Here is a 14,767-nt window from a genome sequence, read left to right on the forward strand (position 1 = left end):
TTTCCATTTGTGGCCGGCCTCTGGCCTCAGCAGGGGCAGGGCTCAGCGGGTGAAGCGACGGGGCCTGGACTTACAGGTTATGGGCGGCCAGATGTCCCATGTTATAGGGACAGTCCTGATATTTGGGGCTTTGTCTTATACAGGCGCCTTTTACCCCCCCCCCCCCGCCCCCATTCTGACTTCCCACACCCGCTGTCCGGCGCCCCTGGGCGAGACGATCACAATGGCCCAGGCCTGGGGCGAGGCGGGACAATGGCTGGGGGCTCGGGGCCGGCCTCTGGCAGCGCGGCCCGGCTTGAGCCCCGGCGGGGCCCGAGGCAGCGCCCCGTCTCCCCGCCGCGCGGCGCTGTGGCGCTGCCGCCCGGCCCCTCGGCGCGGCCCGGCCCTGCGCGGCGCCGCCAGCAGCGGACACGGAGCGCGGCGGCGGCGGCGGCGGGCAGCTCCGGGGCCGCGGGGGGTCGGGCGGCGCAGCGGGGTTGAGCCGGGCTCGAGAAGGCCCGGGCCAGCGGCTGGCGTGACTGGGCGGCCCGGGCTGGGCCCGCCGCTCTCCGGCTCGCACCGCGGGACAAAGGGCCGCGCCGGAGGCCGGGCAGAGGTGAGCGGCGCCGGGCGGCTGGATCCGGGGGCCGCGGGGCGGCGGCGGCCCGGGCGCTGTCAGCGACCGGCCGGGCGAGGGAGGCCCCCTGCCCCGGCGGGACTGCGGGCGGGCGCCGCGCTCCCTCCCCCGGCTGCTGGGCCTGCCCGCCGGAGCGGCCCCGCGCCGCGTCTGTGCGGGGAGCGGCCCGGAGGCCCGGGGGCAGCGACCGGCCCCGTGCGGGGAGCAGCGGCGGGTCCCGGCGGGGGAAGCAGTGACCAGCGGCGTGAGGTGGGGAGGGGGATCTTGGGGTGAAAGTGGGGGGCAGAACCCTGCTCCATGTGAGGGAGGGGGCTCTGGGACAACGATGGGGGGCATTGCCTAGCCCCATACAGTGGGGAGGGGCCTCTGAAGGCTAATGAGGGGGGACAGGGACCACTCCTGTGTGAGGTGGGGAGGGGGATGCTGGCATCAGCGATGTCCCTCAGGGGTGGGAGTGGTCCCTCTGGGCTGAAGAGTTGGGGGACGCGGGGGGAGCCTGTCACTGGCTCTCAGGACCAGCCCCTTGTTAAATCCAGCCCCCCAATCACCGGTAAGTGGCAGGGGCAGACTCCCCTCCCACCCTCCTCCAGCTACCTGTACAGCATCCCTGCCACAGGTGACTGACCCTGGGGCCCACAATAATTCCCCTGAAGAACAAAGATCCTGCCTTTGGAATAGCTCCAGCTCTCCCCACCCTGCAGATGACACACTGAGCTCTGTGTTGTTCCGTCAATACTCTGTTTGTCCAGGATCAAAGTGTAAATGCTTGCAGCAAGGGCACCTACAGTAAGTGTGCCTCCAGGTGCTATTGCCTGTCTCCTTGGGTATGTTTATGAGAGAGCATCTTTCGGTTAAATGGAAGCACTGAATAGATGCTCTATCACCTCAGCTCCCTCTCTGCTAGAACATCTATCTCTGGGCCTACGGCAGGCAAGTTGGCATTATTTTTGAGGGGGTATTTAAAATATCAACAGCACATAGGTGCTCTGGGTCTTGTGCTGTGGAGAGCATCCAGGCAGGGAACTGACCCTGCCTCTCCTTTCCCTCTGCCTTTGGACCAGAGGTGGGAAGAGTTTGGGAACGGAGCTGCTGTTTCTCAGCCCCAGCACTGTGTGAGGGGGACACCCAGCTGCCCCGCTCAGCTGCTATCATAGCGGTCCCGCCTCCACCACTTTTGTCTTTGTTGTCAACCAAGCTGTAACAGAAGCTGAGACCCTTCCCTTGAATGCAGCATAGAAGCACTTGTGGGTGGAGGCTTCTCTTTTTTAAGATCTGAGTCCCCTCCCCCAATCTCTTGGGAGCCAGCAACACAAAGCCTAACTGAAACCAAAGCCTAATAAGTCGTTTTGTTTTGTGTCAGGCAAAAAAGTGGGAGCAGAAGCCATGTGTGCAAAGAACAGATCCTCTGATTAGACATCTAGAGCATCTGTCCTCCTTGGAGTGGACTCCCAAGGGTGGTGAAGGGAGAAGCAACTGCAAAGAGTTCCTGTTTGCACCCCCTCTGGGGCTGTATTGACTGAGGATGGACCCTGTGGCTCGGCCAAGTGGGGATATCCTGAGGCGGAATCCACAGCAAGACTATGAGCTCATCCAGAGGGTGGGGAGTGGCACATATGGAGATGTCTATAAGGTGAGAGTGATATATGTACACCCATGACTCTTTGCACCTCCACTCCCTGTAAATATTAATGGTAATCAGCTTTCATTTTTAGAAATCACTTATTAGCCCTTTTTATTTTGTGACCGAACTTCAGAGCACAAAGGGACCACTAGTGCTGGAAGTGGGAGATGGTGACTTCCTAAAAATCATGGCCCATTCAGATCCCTGGCACAGTGTTGGCAGGCTGAGATTCCTCTGCCACCCTCACACATCTGCCTGCACATTCTCTCTTTTTAAATAAAAAGGCTCCTTGACACTTGGGGTGGATGGGACAAAATATCATCTCACTCGTCCTGGTGCTGCAAAGGATCTGAATTGATGGATACATCACCTGCTACCTTCAGTGTTTGTTGATCCTTTTAACGGGTAGGGAGGGTAGGATTATTTCTTCACTGAATTACTTTTGAGAACGTGTCATTTATAGTACCTGATTAAAAGGTTATAAGTTTATCCCTGAGTTAATAATAGCTTTCAGAAGCAGATTATGCCAGCTCTTCAGAAACTTATGTGGAGTTTTGGGTCACTATAGAGTTAGTTAGCATTGTATATTCTTCAGATACTTTTGGAGGCCCTGACCACACTGATCTGGAAATACTGTAAACACAATCATGTCAAATAAAAGCTATTCATATTACACTTCCATTCCTAGACCCTTACCTGGTGAGGTACTGACCACCTTCTGCGAAGCCAGTGAGAGTTGAGGATGCTCAACAACTTGCAGGACGTCTTGCAAATAGTGCATAAGATTTTTAGCTTTGTTGGCAAACTGGGGCTCTTAACTCCTGGGAAAGGAGGCTGAAGTGTTTTACTTCGGAATCCTGTAGAATACATTTAACTCAAAAGTGGAACTGGCACAATACAACATACAGTGAAACCTATCTTAAGCCACCATATGAGGGGCCAACAAAAATTGACCCCCTACTTGAGATGGGTCTTTAACTCAGATCAAATAAAACTCTACAGGTTAATTTTGTGGCACTTCTGAAGTGATTGCTGAAAGTAGGAGGTTGGCTATGGGAAGGTGTTTTTAGTGTATTCTTCACTGTACCACACAGTCACTACCTCAAGAATATTTAACAATCATAAATACTAAAAACAGGTATTTTCCAGAGGACTTTCCAAGAGACCACTAAGTACCTTTGCTAGTGAATTTTGCTCTGAGCATCTGAAAAGGCCAGTTCAGCTTAACAGATCTAAAATGAAACCCACCTTAAACAAGTGTTGGTCTTTTAAATTTTTCAGGAACTTGAAGAAAGTTTATCAGGTTCCCATGCAGAGATCCCAAAACAGGGATAAAATCAAAACCTCTCTGTAATGTCACCTGACAAAATTAAACCCCCAATTTGTGAAAGGGACACCATCAACTTAATACATAGTTTAAAATCCATGAGTTACAAATAGCTTCAGATACTACATTTATTCCTGGGCCATTGGTTTTTGCTCTGTTCCTTTATGAAAGACCCCCTATAAACAGGGAGAAACTAATTGTAGGGAGATCTGCATTATGAACCTAGAAAATAAAATGATTTGTGGTTGGGCACAAATCTGGGCACTCAGCAGCTTCTAGCACAATTATTTTTTTGGGGGGGGGGGCAGGTGATGGAGGGTTTAAGCAAATATTTTTGTTCACCATTAAATTGTAGCAATACATTTAAGGTATTATTTTACATCCTCCACCCTACCCACATTGCTGTTCAGAACTGTTACTTGGAAGCTTAAAACTGAAATCTGTTTTGTTAGTGATTTTTTTTTTTCTCTCGCTCTTCACCACATGGTGCACAATGGTTTATTGTAGGGTTGCTCATGAGTGCTGAGTTGTTGGCACTGATTTGATTTTTTTCAATTCCAGAATGCATTTTAGGGTGGAGGAGAAATGCCTATAAATAAGTTATTTTCATATCTATTTACAGTGTGTGTACACAGATCCAAATTTGGGCCTGCCAACCTTGAGAGTGCCCTTTTCAGTAAAATATCAATGCATCAATTGCCTAATTTATATTAGGAATGTATCTGCTTGTTCATTAATGCTTGCATAAAACATAGCACTGTTTATTGAATGTTAATGACATTATAAACTTCCCTTATTACAGTTCTTTATAAAGGTTATCTTACATGCTAACTTAGAAAAGAGGTTGTAATAATGAGCCTGGGATATTCAATGGCATTGAACAGTATGGTAGTGTCTTATCCTTGGTGCCCCCTCCTCCCTTGTTGTTGTCAAATCATTTGCATGATGCGATCCTGTTAAAGATCCCATAATGCTATTCAAAAAAGTAGGGGTGGATGTTAGTTCTGTCTTCCTGGAAAAATTCCAATTTACCCACCTTGCAGTACTTCCATAGTATCTTCCATATGAGGATCTCAAAGCATTATATAAACATGAATCAAGCCTCCCAGTACCCTGTGGAGTAGTTTGGGAATACAAAGGCTACGTTTCATCTCTGGTGAACACAGAAGCTCTTGGCTATCACACAGCACTGCTGCCCAACACTTTAGGATAAGAGACAAAAAAAAAAAAAAATCCAGTGGAAACTGCAGATAGAATTTAGGTACAGAAGGTAATAACCCCAGTATTCTGACCAAATTCCAGCACAGGCAAACACCTGTATCACTACAGTGCTTTGGAAATCTCTACTAATTAATACAGAATCAAAATGATAGTAAAGAAGGCACAAAGGAGGTTATACATTTTATTCTTTAATTGAAATTGGATAAAACATCAAGATGGATTTTAATGGTGGCCATGGGAATGGGAAGTGATGTCTTGGCAATGTGCATATAGCTATGACATTTTGACATGGAGATCTTCTGCTGGTGTTTGAGGTGCATAGCGGAAATAACGGCGTGTCTGCATGTCACTTGTGTTGAATGCAGTGTTTTAGGGAGTGGAGTAATTCCACGTTTAAACATATATTCTGTTACAAATTTGAGATCTTTAACTTTTTCAAATTTTTTTTTTTTAAACTGAAAGCTTTGCAAGGAGTCTGTCCCAGTAATGTAGCAATAACATGTCATGATGCTGTATATAGGATCTGAATTCAAATTACTGCCCATGCTGGCATGAATTCTGTGACTCTTGTAACTCTTGAGGGGAGAGGGTTTCTTATGCTGCACTGATTGCACTTACTGATTGTATTGACATAGGCAAAATACCTGTCCCTGCATGCAGATTAGGAGAAACCTGAGTTTGTACCTGAGTGGGATCTGATTGTTCTGCTGGAGGGTGAATGAGCGCTCTTATCAGACAGATCTGCTTTAAACCTTAAAAGCCCCTCCTTTAAGTTCTGCTTCTCAGCTTGATGTTTGTGAAGGGACACTGATAATTACTAAAAAAAAAATTACACTGGGTTGTCAATTAACATCGTGCTTTAAAAACCTCACCAAGGCAGGGTTCCTGGCCCACAGAACTTGCAACTTAAATGAGACCAAGAACAACAGATCAGGAGAGTGAGGATGTGTGAGAATTATTGAGAATGGGGAGGGATTGCTTGAAGAGGAGGATTTAAGGTGCCACTGCCTGGCATTGGTTTAACTTGCAATCACTTGTGACTGTTGAGGCCACTCTTAGGATTAATTTATACATATGCACCTTTTTCTGGTAGCTTGTTGGGTTTTGTCTGAATCCCAGCTTGTGAGCTCTCTGGGACGGGGACCATCTTTGTTGTTTGCATAGCATGTAGTACAATGGGGTTGTGATTTCTGATTGGGGTGGGATTTGAAAGAGGAAAGGGGATATTTGGAATAGGGGATATGGAGCTTGATAGAAGGCACAGAGTCCTGAGTGAAGAAAGGAGACAAAGGGAGCAATCATGATGCATCCTTACATCTGTGAGCTGGGGTACTTCAATCATAAAGCCTGCAGCAAGTTTGTATTTGTACATTCTAACAACTCAAATACGCAGCTGTTAGAGTTCCAGCAGTTGGAGATTCCTGCCTGAACTGTGTTTTCCAAAAACTCAAAGTACAGAATAAACCGCATCGGAGGTATGGGGCACTCCTTTTCCTCTCCTGCCTTGTCTTTTCCTGTGACTCTTGGACTTATTGGCTACTTGGGGTACATCTTGCCTTTAAAAACACCTTCCTGTATTTCCGTTAGTCTCTCTTGTGTACTGCATTTGTTAAATCTCATATGTTTATATTTTTCTTTTTTAAAGGTTAAATGGAGTTTTTTACGAATACCCCATACAATTGTCATTTAATGACATACTACAGTGCTTAAGCATCTTTGTGCAGAGACAGGTAATACTGATTTCTAAAGCATCCTTCCACATACAGAACAGGTTTGCAAAATGTGTAGTGTCTTCAGGATATTTTGCAACAAATGATAATGTTGAATGCTTTACCTTGGTCACATAAATCACAATAATTTCATTTTTTTAAAGGCTGTGGCTCTAATCTCTTGGTTTATGGAGCTTTTTTTCCTTCATTCTTTGCTTTTTGGCTACTGTTGCAGATAAAACACAGGGCTCCAATATTTTACTTTGTGTGAAATGATTTTGTGGTCTCAGTTACTTTCCCACTAGGCAGGCTTTCAAATCACATCCTCTCCATTGCAATAGTGCCCTTCACAGGAAAAAGGCTAAGGACTTAATGGGCATGGAAACTGCATCAGTTCTTGGATATGGTAGCTGCAAGTCAGGGATGAGGTGTGCAGCAGTGGTGGAGAAATATTGTTCTTTGGACCTAGAGGACTTCAGCACATGGCCATCTCTCTGGGGTCTTCCACAGTAGAAGGAACTTCCGAACAATGGTGGGTGGTCTTAAGCATGTCAGCCCTGATCAATCGTTCAGAGCAGAGGAGGATAGAGGGAAAAAAACAACCACCAAATCTGGGATGCAGACAGGCTTAACCAAGTCCCTCAGACTAGTTTTCAATATTTTTTCCAACATTCCCAACCACATTCCTTAATGGAATCTGGCTCAAGGCTCGCCTATGGAAAACCTACACATCTGCTTGAGAAAATGCAGAAGATCATCGAATCGTAGATTAGGGTTGGAAGAGACCTCAGACAGTCATCTAGTCCAACCCCCTGCTCAAAGCAGGACCACCCCCAACTAAATCATCCCAGCCAGGGCTTTGTCAAGTCGAGCCTTAAAAACCTCTAAGGATGGAGATTCCACCACCTCCCTAAGTAACCCATTCCAGTGCTTCACCACCTTCCTAGTGAAAAAGTTTTTCCTAATATCCAACCTAAACCTCCCCCACTGCAACTTGAGACCATTGCTCCTTGTTCTGTCATCTGCCACCACTGAGAACAGCCTAGATCCATCCTCTGGAACCCCCCCTTCAGGTAGTTGAAGGCTGCTATCAAATCCCCCCTCACTTTTCTCTTCTGCAGACTAAACAATCCCAGTTCCCTCAGCCTCTCCTCATAAGTCATGTGCCCCAGCCCCCTAATCATTTTCGTTGCCCTCCACTGGACTCTCTCCAATTTGTTCACATCCTTTCTGTCGTGGGGGGACCAAAACTGGACGCAGTACTCCACATGCAGCCTCACCAGTGCCGTATAGAGGGGAATAATCACTTCCCTCGTCTGCCGGCGTTGCTCCTACTAATGGCGCCTGATATGTCATTAGCCTTCTTGGCAACAAGGGCACACTGCTGACTCATATCCATCTTCTCATCCACTGTAATCCCCAGGTCCTTTTCTGCAGAACTGCTGCTTAGCTAGTCAGCCCCCAGCCTGTTGCGGTGCGTGGAATTCTTCCGTCCTAAGTGCAGGACTCTGCACTTGTCCGTGTTGAACCTCATCAGATTTCTTTTAGCCAAATCCTCCAATTTATCTAGGTCACTCTGGACCTTATCCGTACCCTCCAGCATATCTACCTCTCTCCCCAGCTTAATGTCATCCGCAGACTTGCTGAGGGTGCAGTCCATCTCATCATCCAGATCATTAATGAAGATGTTGAACAAAATTGACCCCTGGGGCACTCTGCTTGATACTGGCAGTCAACTAGACATTGAGCCATTGATCACTACCTGTTGAGCCCAACGATATAGCCAGCTTTCTATCCGCCTTATAGTCCATTGATCCTATCCATACTTTTTTAACTTGCTAGCAAGAATACTCTGGGAGACCGTATCAAAAGCTTTGCTAAAGTCAAGATATATCACATCCACCACTTTCCCCTTATCCACAGAGCCAGTTATCTCATCATAGAAGGCAATCAGATTGGTCAGGCATGATTTGCCCTTGGTGAATTCCTGATCACCTTCCTCTCCCCCAAGTGCTTCAAAATGGTTTCCTTGAGGACCTGCTCCATGATTTTTCCAGGGACTGAGGGGAGGCTGACCGGTCTGTAGTTCCCTGGATTCCTCACCTTCCGTTTTTTAAAGATGGGCACTATATTTGACTTTTTCCAGTCGTCTAGGATCTCTCCCAGTCTCCATGAGTTTTCAAAGATAATGGCCAATGGCTCTGCAATCACATTAGCCAACTCCCTGAGCACCCTCGGCTGCATTAGATCTGGTCCTAGCTGACCTCCTCCCCATACTGTGCTGCCCAGTGCAGCAGTCTGGGAGCTGACCTTGTCTGTGAAGACCGAGGCAAAAAAAGCATTGAGTACTTCAGCTTTTCCCACATAATCTGTCATTGGGTTGCTTCCCCCATTCAGTAAGGGTACCCACACTTTCCCTGACCACTTCTTGTTGCTAACATACCTGTAGAAACCCTTCTTGTTACCCTTCACATACCTTGCTAGCTGCAACTCCAGTTGTGCTTTGGCCTTCCTAATGACACCCCTGCATGCTCGAGCAATATTTTTATACTCCTTCATAGTCATCTGTCCAAGTTTCCATGTCTTGTAAGCTTTCTTTTTGTGTTTAAGTTCCCCAAAGATTTCTCTGTTAAGCCAAGCAGGTCACCTGCCATATTTGCTATTCTTTCTGCACATTGGTTTGTTCCTGCGCCCTCAATAAGGCTTCTTTAAAATACAGACAGCTCTCTTGGACTCTTTTCCCCCTCATATTAGCCTCCCAGGGGATCCTGCTCATCAGTTCTCTGAGGGAGTCAAAGTCTGCTTTTCTGAAGTCCAGGGTCCATATTCTGCTGCTCTCCTTTCTTCCTTGTGTCAGGATCATGAACTCGACCATCTCACCTTCAGCCCCCAACTAAAACCTCTCCAGCGCATCATCAAAGATTTACAACCTATCCTGAAAAATGATCCCTCACTCTCACAGATCTTGGGAGACACACCAGTCCTCGCTTACAGACCGCCCCCCAACCTGAAGCAAATACTCACCAGCAACCACACGTCATACAACAAAACCACTAACCCAGGAACCTATCCTTGCAACAAAGCCCGATGCCAACTCTGTCCACATATTTATTCAAGTGACACCATCTTAGGACCTAATCACATTAGTCACGCCATCAGGGGCTCGTTCACCTGCACATCTACCAATGTGATATGTGCCAGCAGTGCCCCTCTGCCATGTACATTGGCCAAACTGGACAGTCTCTACGCAAAAGAATAAATGGACACAAATCTGACATCAGGAATCATAACGTTCAAAAACTGGTAGGAGAACACTTCAACCTCTCTGGCCACTCGGTAAAAGATTTAAGGGTGGCAATTTTGCAACAGAAAAGCTTCAAAAACAGACTCCAACGAGAAACTGCTGAGCTTGAATTAATATGCAAACTAGATACCATTAACTTGGGTTTGAATAGAGACTGGGAGTGGCTGGGTCATTACACCTATTGAATCTATTTCCCTATGTTAAGAATCCTCACACCTTCTTGTCAACTGTCTAAATGGGCCATCTTGATTATCACTACAAAAGTTTTTTTTCTCCTGCTGATAATAGCTCATCTTAATTAATTAGCCTCTTACAGTTTGTATGGCAACTTCCACTTTCTCTGTATGTGTGTATATATATATCTTCTTACTATATGTTCCATTCTATGCATCCGATGAAGTGGGCTGTGGCCCACGAAAGCTTATGCTCTAATAAATTTGTTAGCCTCTAAGGTGCAACAAGTACTCCTGTTCTTTTTGCGGATACGGACGAACACGGCTGCTCCTCTAAATCGATCATCTCATGGTCACTGCTCCCCAGTTTGCTACCCAATTCTACTTCACCTACCAATTCTTCCGTGTTTGTGAGTAGCAGGTCAAGAGGAGCATGGCCCCTAGTTGGTTCCTCCAGCACTTGCACCAGGAAGTTTAATGGTCAAGCAAGAGGTTCCTTTTGATTATTGGTTAACTAGGAGTGGGTTTTTCCAAAGTTTGCAGCTTTGAGGCCCCAATACACATTCCTGGGGCACATTCTGCTCTTCTAAAATGCATGTATCAGCCACTTCAACACAATTCTTATCAGGAAGGACATGGGGTCAAGCTACCCTTTCTGTGGCACCCAAAGACCCCCTCCCCTCCTGCCTTGGTTAAGCTAAGCCTGCTGACTTGGCTGCTTTTAGCAATAAGCCATAGTGGTTTCAGGCACTTTACTGGTTTGCTGACCTCTCCCCGTACAGTTGGGGGATTGGACCTCCTTGGGTATGTCTACGTACCTCACAGCAGTGAGCCTCGCAGCCTAGCTCAACAGAGGTGGGCCTCTGAGGCTCCTGCTAGCCCTCTACAAAGAGTTGCATAGACAGCGCTTTGAAGTTGCAGCACAGGCTGGAGCTCGGGCTCTGAAACCCACCCCCTCTCCTTTGGCTTCCGAGCCCAAGCCAAAATGTCTCTGCTGCTGTTTCTAGTGTGGTAGCGTGAACCCCAGTCTGTCGACCTGGGCTGGCAGGCTTCCTGCTGCGAGCTGTGTAGATACAGCCATTGCGTTACGTGCTGTACAGACCGGTACGAAGATGACAGACCCTGCCCCACAGAGTTTACAGTTTAGATTCAAGGTCTTGTATTTGGTGCTTATAGCCTTTTACACTGAATATGGATCTCTTTTAAGTGATAGAAGTTTAGAGCCTCACTACCTGTAAGTATTTTGGGCCTTATCCCCCCCCCCCCCCGCCCCCAGCAGACAAAAAGCAGGTGGAGTGAGCATGTCAGTTGTTCAACATAACTTCTGTTTTGTACTTGCGGATCTTAACGTTTAGAGCAGAGGTGTGTGAGGAGAGGACATGCAGGGTCACGTGCAGCCGCAGATTTCTGCCAGGGTTAATATGTCCTGCCCTGAGCCCTGCTGCATACCACCAGAACCTGTAAATTGTGCACTGCCGCCCCCCCTCCTCCCATCGTCTCTGGTTTAGAGGAAAGAGTATTTCGGTATGAAGTCTTTGGGCAGGGGCTATCATTATCTGTTTGTACAGCACCTTGCAGTATGGTGCCCCAGTCTGATTGGTGTCTAAATACTATCATAATAATCATAATATAGAGTGACAAAGGAGAGATGTAGAAGTATATTTATTTCCCCCATGAATCTACTTTCTGTAAGGCTTATTATTCTTGAAAAGAAGTAATAGCTACAGTTGCGAGAGACCAACCTAGAGGTTTTTCGCAGGAGTGGGTGTGTGAGATTCTGTGGCCTGCGTTGTGCAGGAGGTCAGACTAGATGATCATAATGGTCCCTTCTGACCTTAATATTTATGAATCTATGAATCTTTAGTGTGTAGAATCTGTGATGTCTCTGTTTAGGGAATGTTTTCTGAAAGGCTCTGTGCTCTTCACTATAAAAGAGCTTGGTACTGCTCTCTGTCTTAGAAATCCAGCTGGAAATTATGACGTGAACAATTGCTTCTGGGTATTTTTCTCAGTAAAAATGAAAGAACTCTGAAGACTAGAAATTGCTGTTTGGTGTCTCTCTTAGTGACTGGAATTAGTTTCAAGTGTGCCTCACCTGTGCCCAGGTGATCTGAGCCAGCTCATGAATGCAGTGTTGTAGGGATTCAGAAGGGGAAGTGCAGTTTCTTCTGTCTGGCAGAGCTCTATTCTGATAGGTGCACCCATCCAGCAGGATTTGTGTTAATCTTTTGCAGGGTCATAGTATCATTTTCATAGCCAGCCACGTCTGTTTCCACTTCTCATGTTCATCTGTTCCTAGATCGTCCCCATGTGGCAGACAAAAATGGCTGTTCAGTGTCTGTTATAGACCTGCTCAGTCTGCACATCCTTCCCCTCCTGGTAAAGAGGCTCCATGGGAGTGGAACCCATATAATTTTGTTCCTCAGGGATAGGGAGGGGGACACAGGGACTCCTTGCACAGACAAGTGGAACGTGCACCTCCTTTGCAGTATGCTGCTCTCTTCTGAGGATTTGTGCACGGCAATAGGATTGGGGGTGGGGTGGGACCAGAATACAGGGTCTGCCTTCAGAGGCTACTCCAGGTACTGATCTTAATAGCTTGTCCAGAGGAGCTTTGAAGCCACCCTGTGGTCTCTAGTCCCCCCGCTCCCCCCCTCCACCCCCAGTCTGGCTTTGAACGGGCCTCTGGAGTTGTCCCTAGATGAGAAGAGAGGTTATATATTTTCTTTGAAGAGTCTTGCTTGGATGAGCAGCTGCGGAGGTCAGAAAGTGGCTCCAAGCCTGGCTACAGGGTGTAAGTTATATTTTAACCTTTGGTTGCAAATCCTTTAACAAAGTAGAGGAAAAACTCTTTGGAGTTTTCCACTGAATGCATCCGATGAAGTGAGCTGTAGCTCACAAAAGCTTATGGTCAAATAAATTTGTTAGTCTCTAAGGTGCCACAAGTCCTCCTTTTCTTTCTTTGGAGAACCTGATTTCTCTAAAGAACGTACTTTCGTCATGTGGCACAAAGCCGTGTAAAAGAAAGCAGCCCCCATTTTTCCAAGCACAGCACTTCTGCAAGCTTACTCCAGGAGAATAAATTCTCCCCACTTACAAACTGATAGTTGTGAAGAGGTTCTAGTTACAAGTTGCATTCTCACAACGACTACCCACCGACCTGTGGTTTGGCTATCGGGTTAGGTTCACCCACTAAGGAGGCAGCAGCATTCCTGATGATGTTGGCACCTCCTCGGCAGATATTAATAGTAGCATGTCCTGGGCTCCTGCTTCACAGTTTAACTGTTAGTTCTCCAGCTCTCTACCCCTCTTCTCCTCGCAGAAGAGACGTTTCTAACACTGACAAATCGATTTATCTGGGTATCAAGAATATCTAGAGTTGTTGTTATGCTTACAAAAAATTTGGAAGAGATATTAAAGCTCATGCTCTGGGGCTTAAGGCAATCCATAACTGTTAGAGATCAGGGTGAGGCCTAATGTGAGGGGCAGATGATCACCTCCGCTCCTGCGGAGTTATTGCACCTTCCTCGGAAGAGTCTAGTACTGGCCACTGTTGGAGAGAGGATATTGGACTTGGTGGCCCTTGAATCTGTTCCAGTCTGGCGATTCCTACGATCCTGGGGCACTTCTCTTGCCTTTGAGATCTCTAATTCTTTTGGAAACTCGTTCCTCACCCTCATTTCTCACTGGCCTGCTATAGAGTCCCGGGCAAGCAAGGAACCACTCGCCTTCATGACAGATTCTCTCTCTTTGCTTTGCCTGCAGGCCAGAGGAAGGTACTATGTTTCTCCTCTGAATTTGCTCTTGAGGATTTTGCCTAATCTGAAAGTAACTTCAGTAAGAAACCAACGGCCTGATTTCCCAGGACTGTGCATTTGTCTTGCTTGTGCAGTAACAAAGATGATGCATACAGTTAGATGCTTAGCTAGCCACTTGTGCATGGTATGTGACTGCACAGATTAGTCCTGGAGTTTTGCCATTGCCACTCAGTTCTGAAACTCAAGAGGCGCGTATGAGAGCCAGTGGCACACTGCAGAGAGCACTCATCCTGTGGAGGAAGGTATGCTGCAGGAAGCAAGTCCTCTGTCAAAGAGAAGGCAGGCAACTCAGTGTGTGGTCCCACAGAAGGCCATGGGGTTGGTGCCAGCTTGCAGCAATTGCTTCCCACAGCTTCCCACGAAGCACAGCGGCTTTACTTCAGAGAGATGAGTGAGGACTCTAAATTTTCAAGATCCCGTAGGCCTCCATGCCTAGTCCATGAACACTCTCCACGTACATACCCGTCCTCTTCATAAGAAAATATCCAGAGCCACAGACTTGTCTCCGCATTCTGGGTTTTTTTTGTTGGTTTTTTTTTTTTTTTTTTGGTTTTTTTTGCTCAATGCCTTGTAATATGTTTACAGTTTTTGTTTTAACCTGATCACTGCTAGAGTACTGAATGTACTCTGATTTGGCACAAGTACGTGTACTTCCTGCATACGCGGAAGGAAGTTGTTTTCCTGGATTTAGAGTGACCCAGATGTCTTTTCAACATGTCAAGTTGACCTTGCGGAGATGTGCGATGACAGGCTGTAATGTGGGAATAGATAGAGGAAGACGAGCTGGGGTGGAAAGATAGATTTATGAGTCATTGGCATGGAATGATAGGTGAAGCTATAGGAGGGCTGTGATTACCTGGAAAAGAGTAAGGGGCTGAGGGCGGATTCCTGATGAACCCCTACAGAAGTTGAGAGGAGAGGACCGCTACCTATAAAAAGGGAGGCCCTGGAGGGGTGGACAGTGGTAAGAGGAGAACC

General features: G+C 47.1%; 1 protein-coding gene across 1 annotated transcript in view; it reads left to right on the forward strand.

The window, feature by feature from the left end:
* Positions 1 to 432: 432 nt before the first annotated feature.
* Positions 433 to 14,767, forward strand: part of MAP4K5 (mitogen-activated protein kinase kinase kinase kinase 5) — an 83,611-nt gene continuing 69,276 nt past the window's right edge. The window contains exons 1-2 of the mRNA XM_077819673.1: positions 433 to 595; positions 1,977 to 2,246. Of these exons, the coding sequence (XP_077675799.1) occupies positions 2,139 to 2,246 (108 nt within the window). The 5' untranslated portion in view covers positions 433 to 595; positions 1,977 to 2,138. The remainder of the gene's footprint in view (positions 596 to 1,976; positions 2,247 to 14,767) is intronic.

Source organism: Eretmochelys imbricata, chromosome 6 (genome assembly GCF_965152235.1).
Source record: "Eretmochelys imbricata isolate rEreImb1 chromosome 6, rEreImb1.hap1, whole genome shotgun sequence".
In the NCBI taxonomy this organism is placed as follows: Eukaryota; Metazoa; Chordata; order Testudines; family Cheloniidae; genus Eretmochelys; species Eretmochelys imbricata.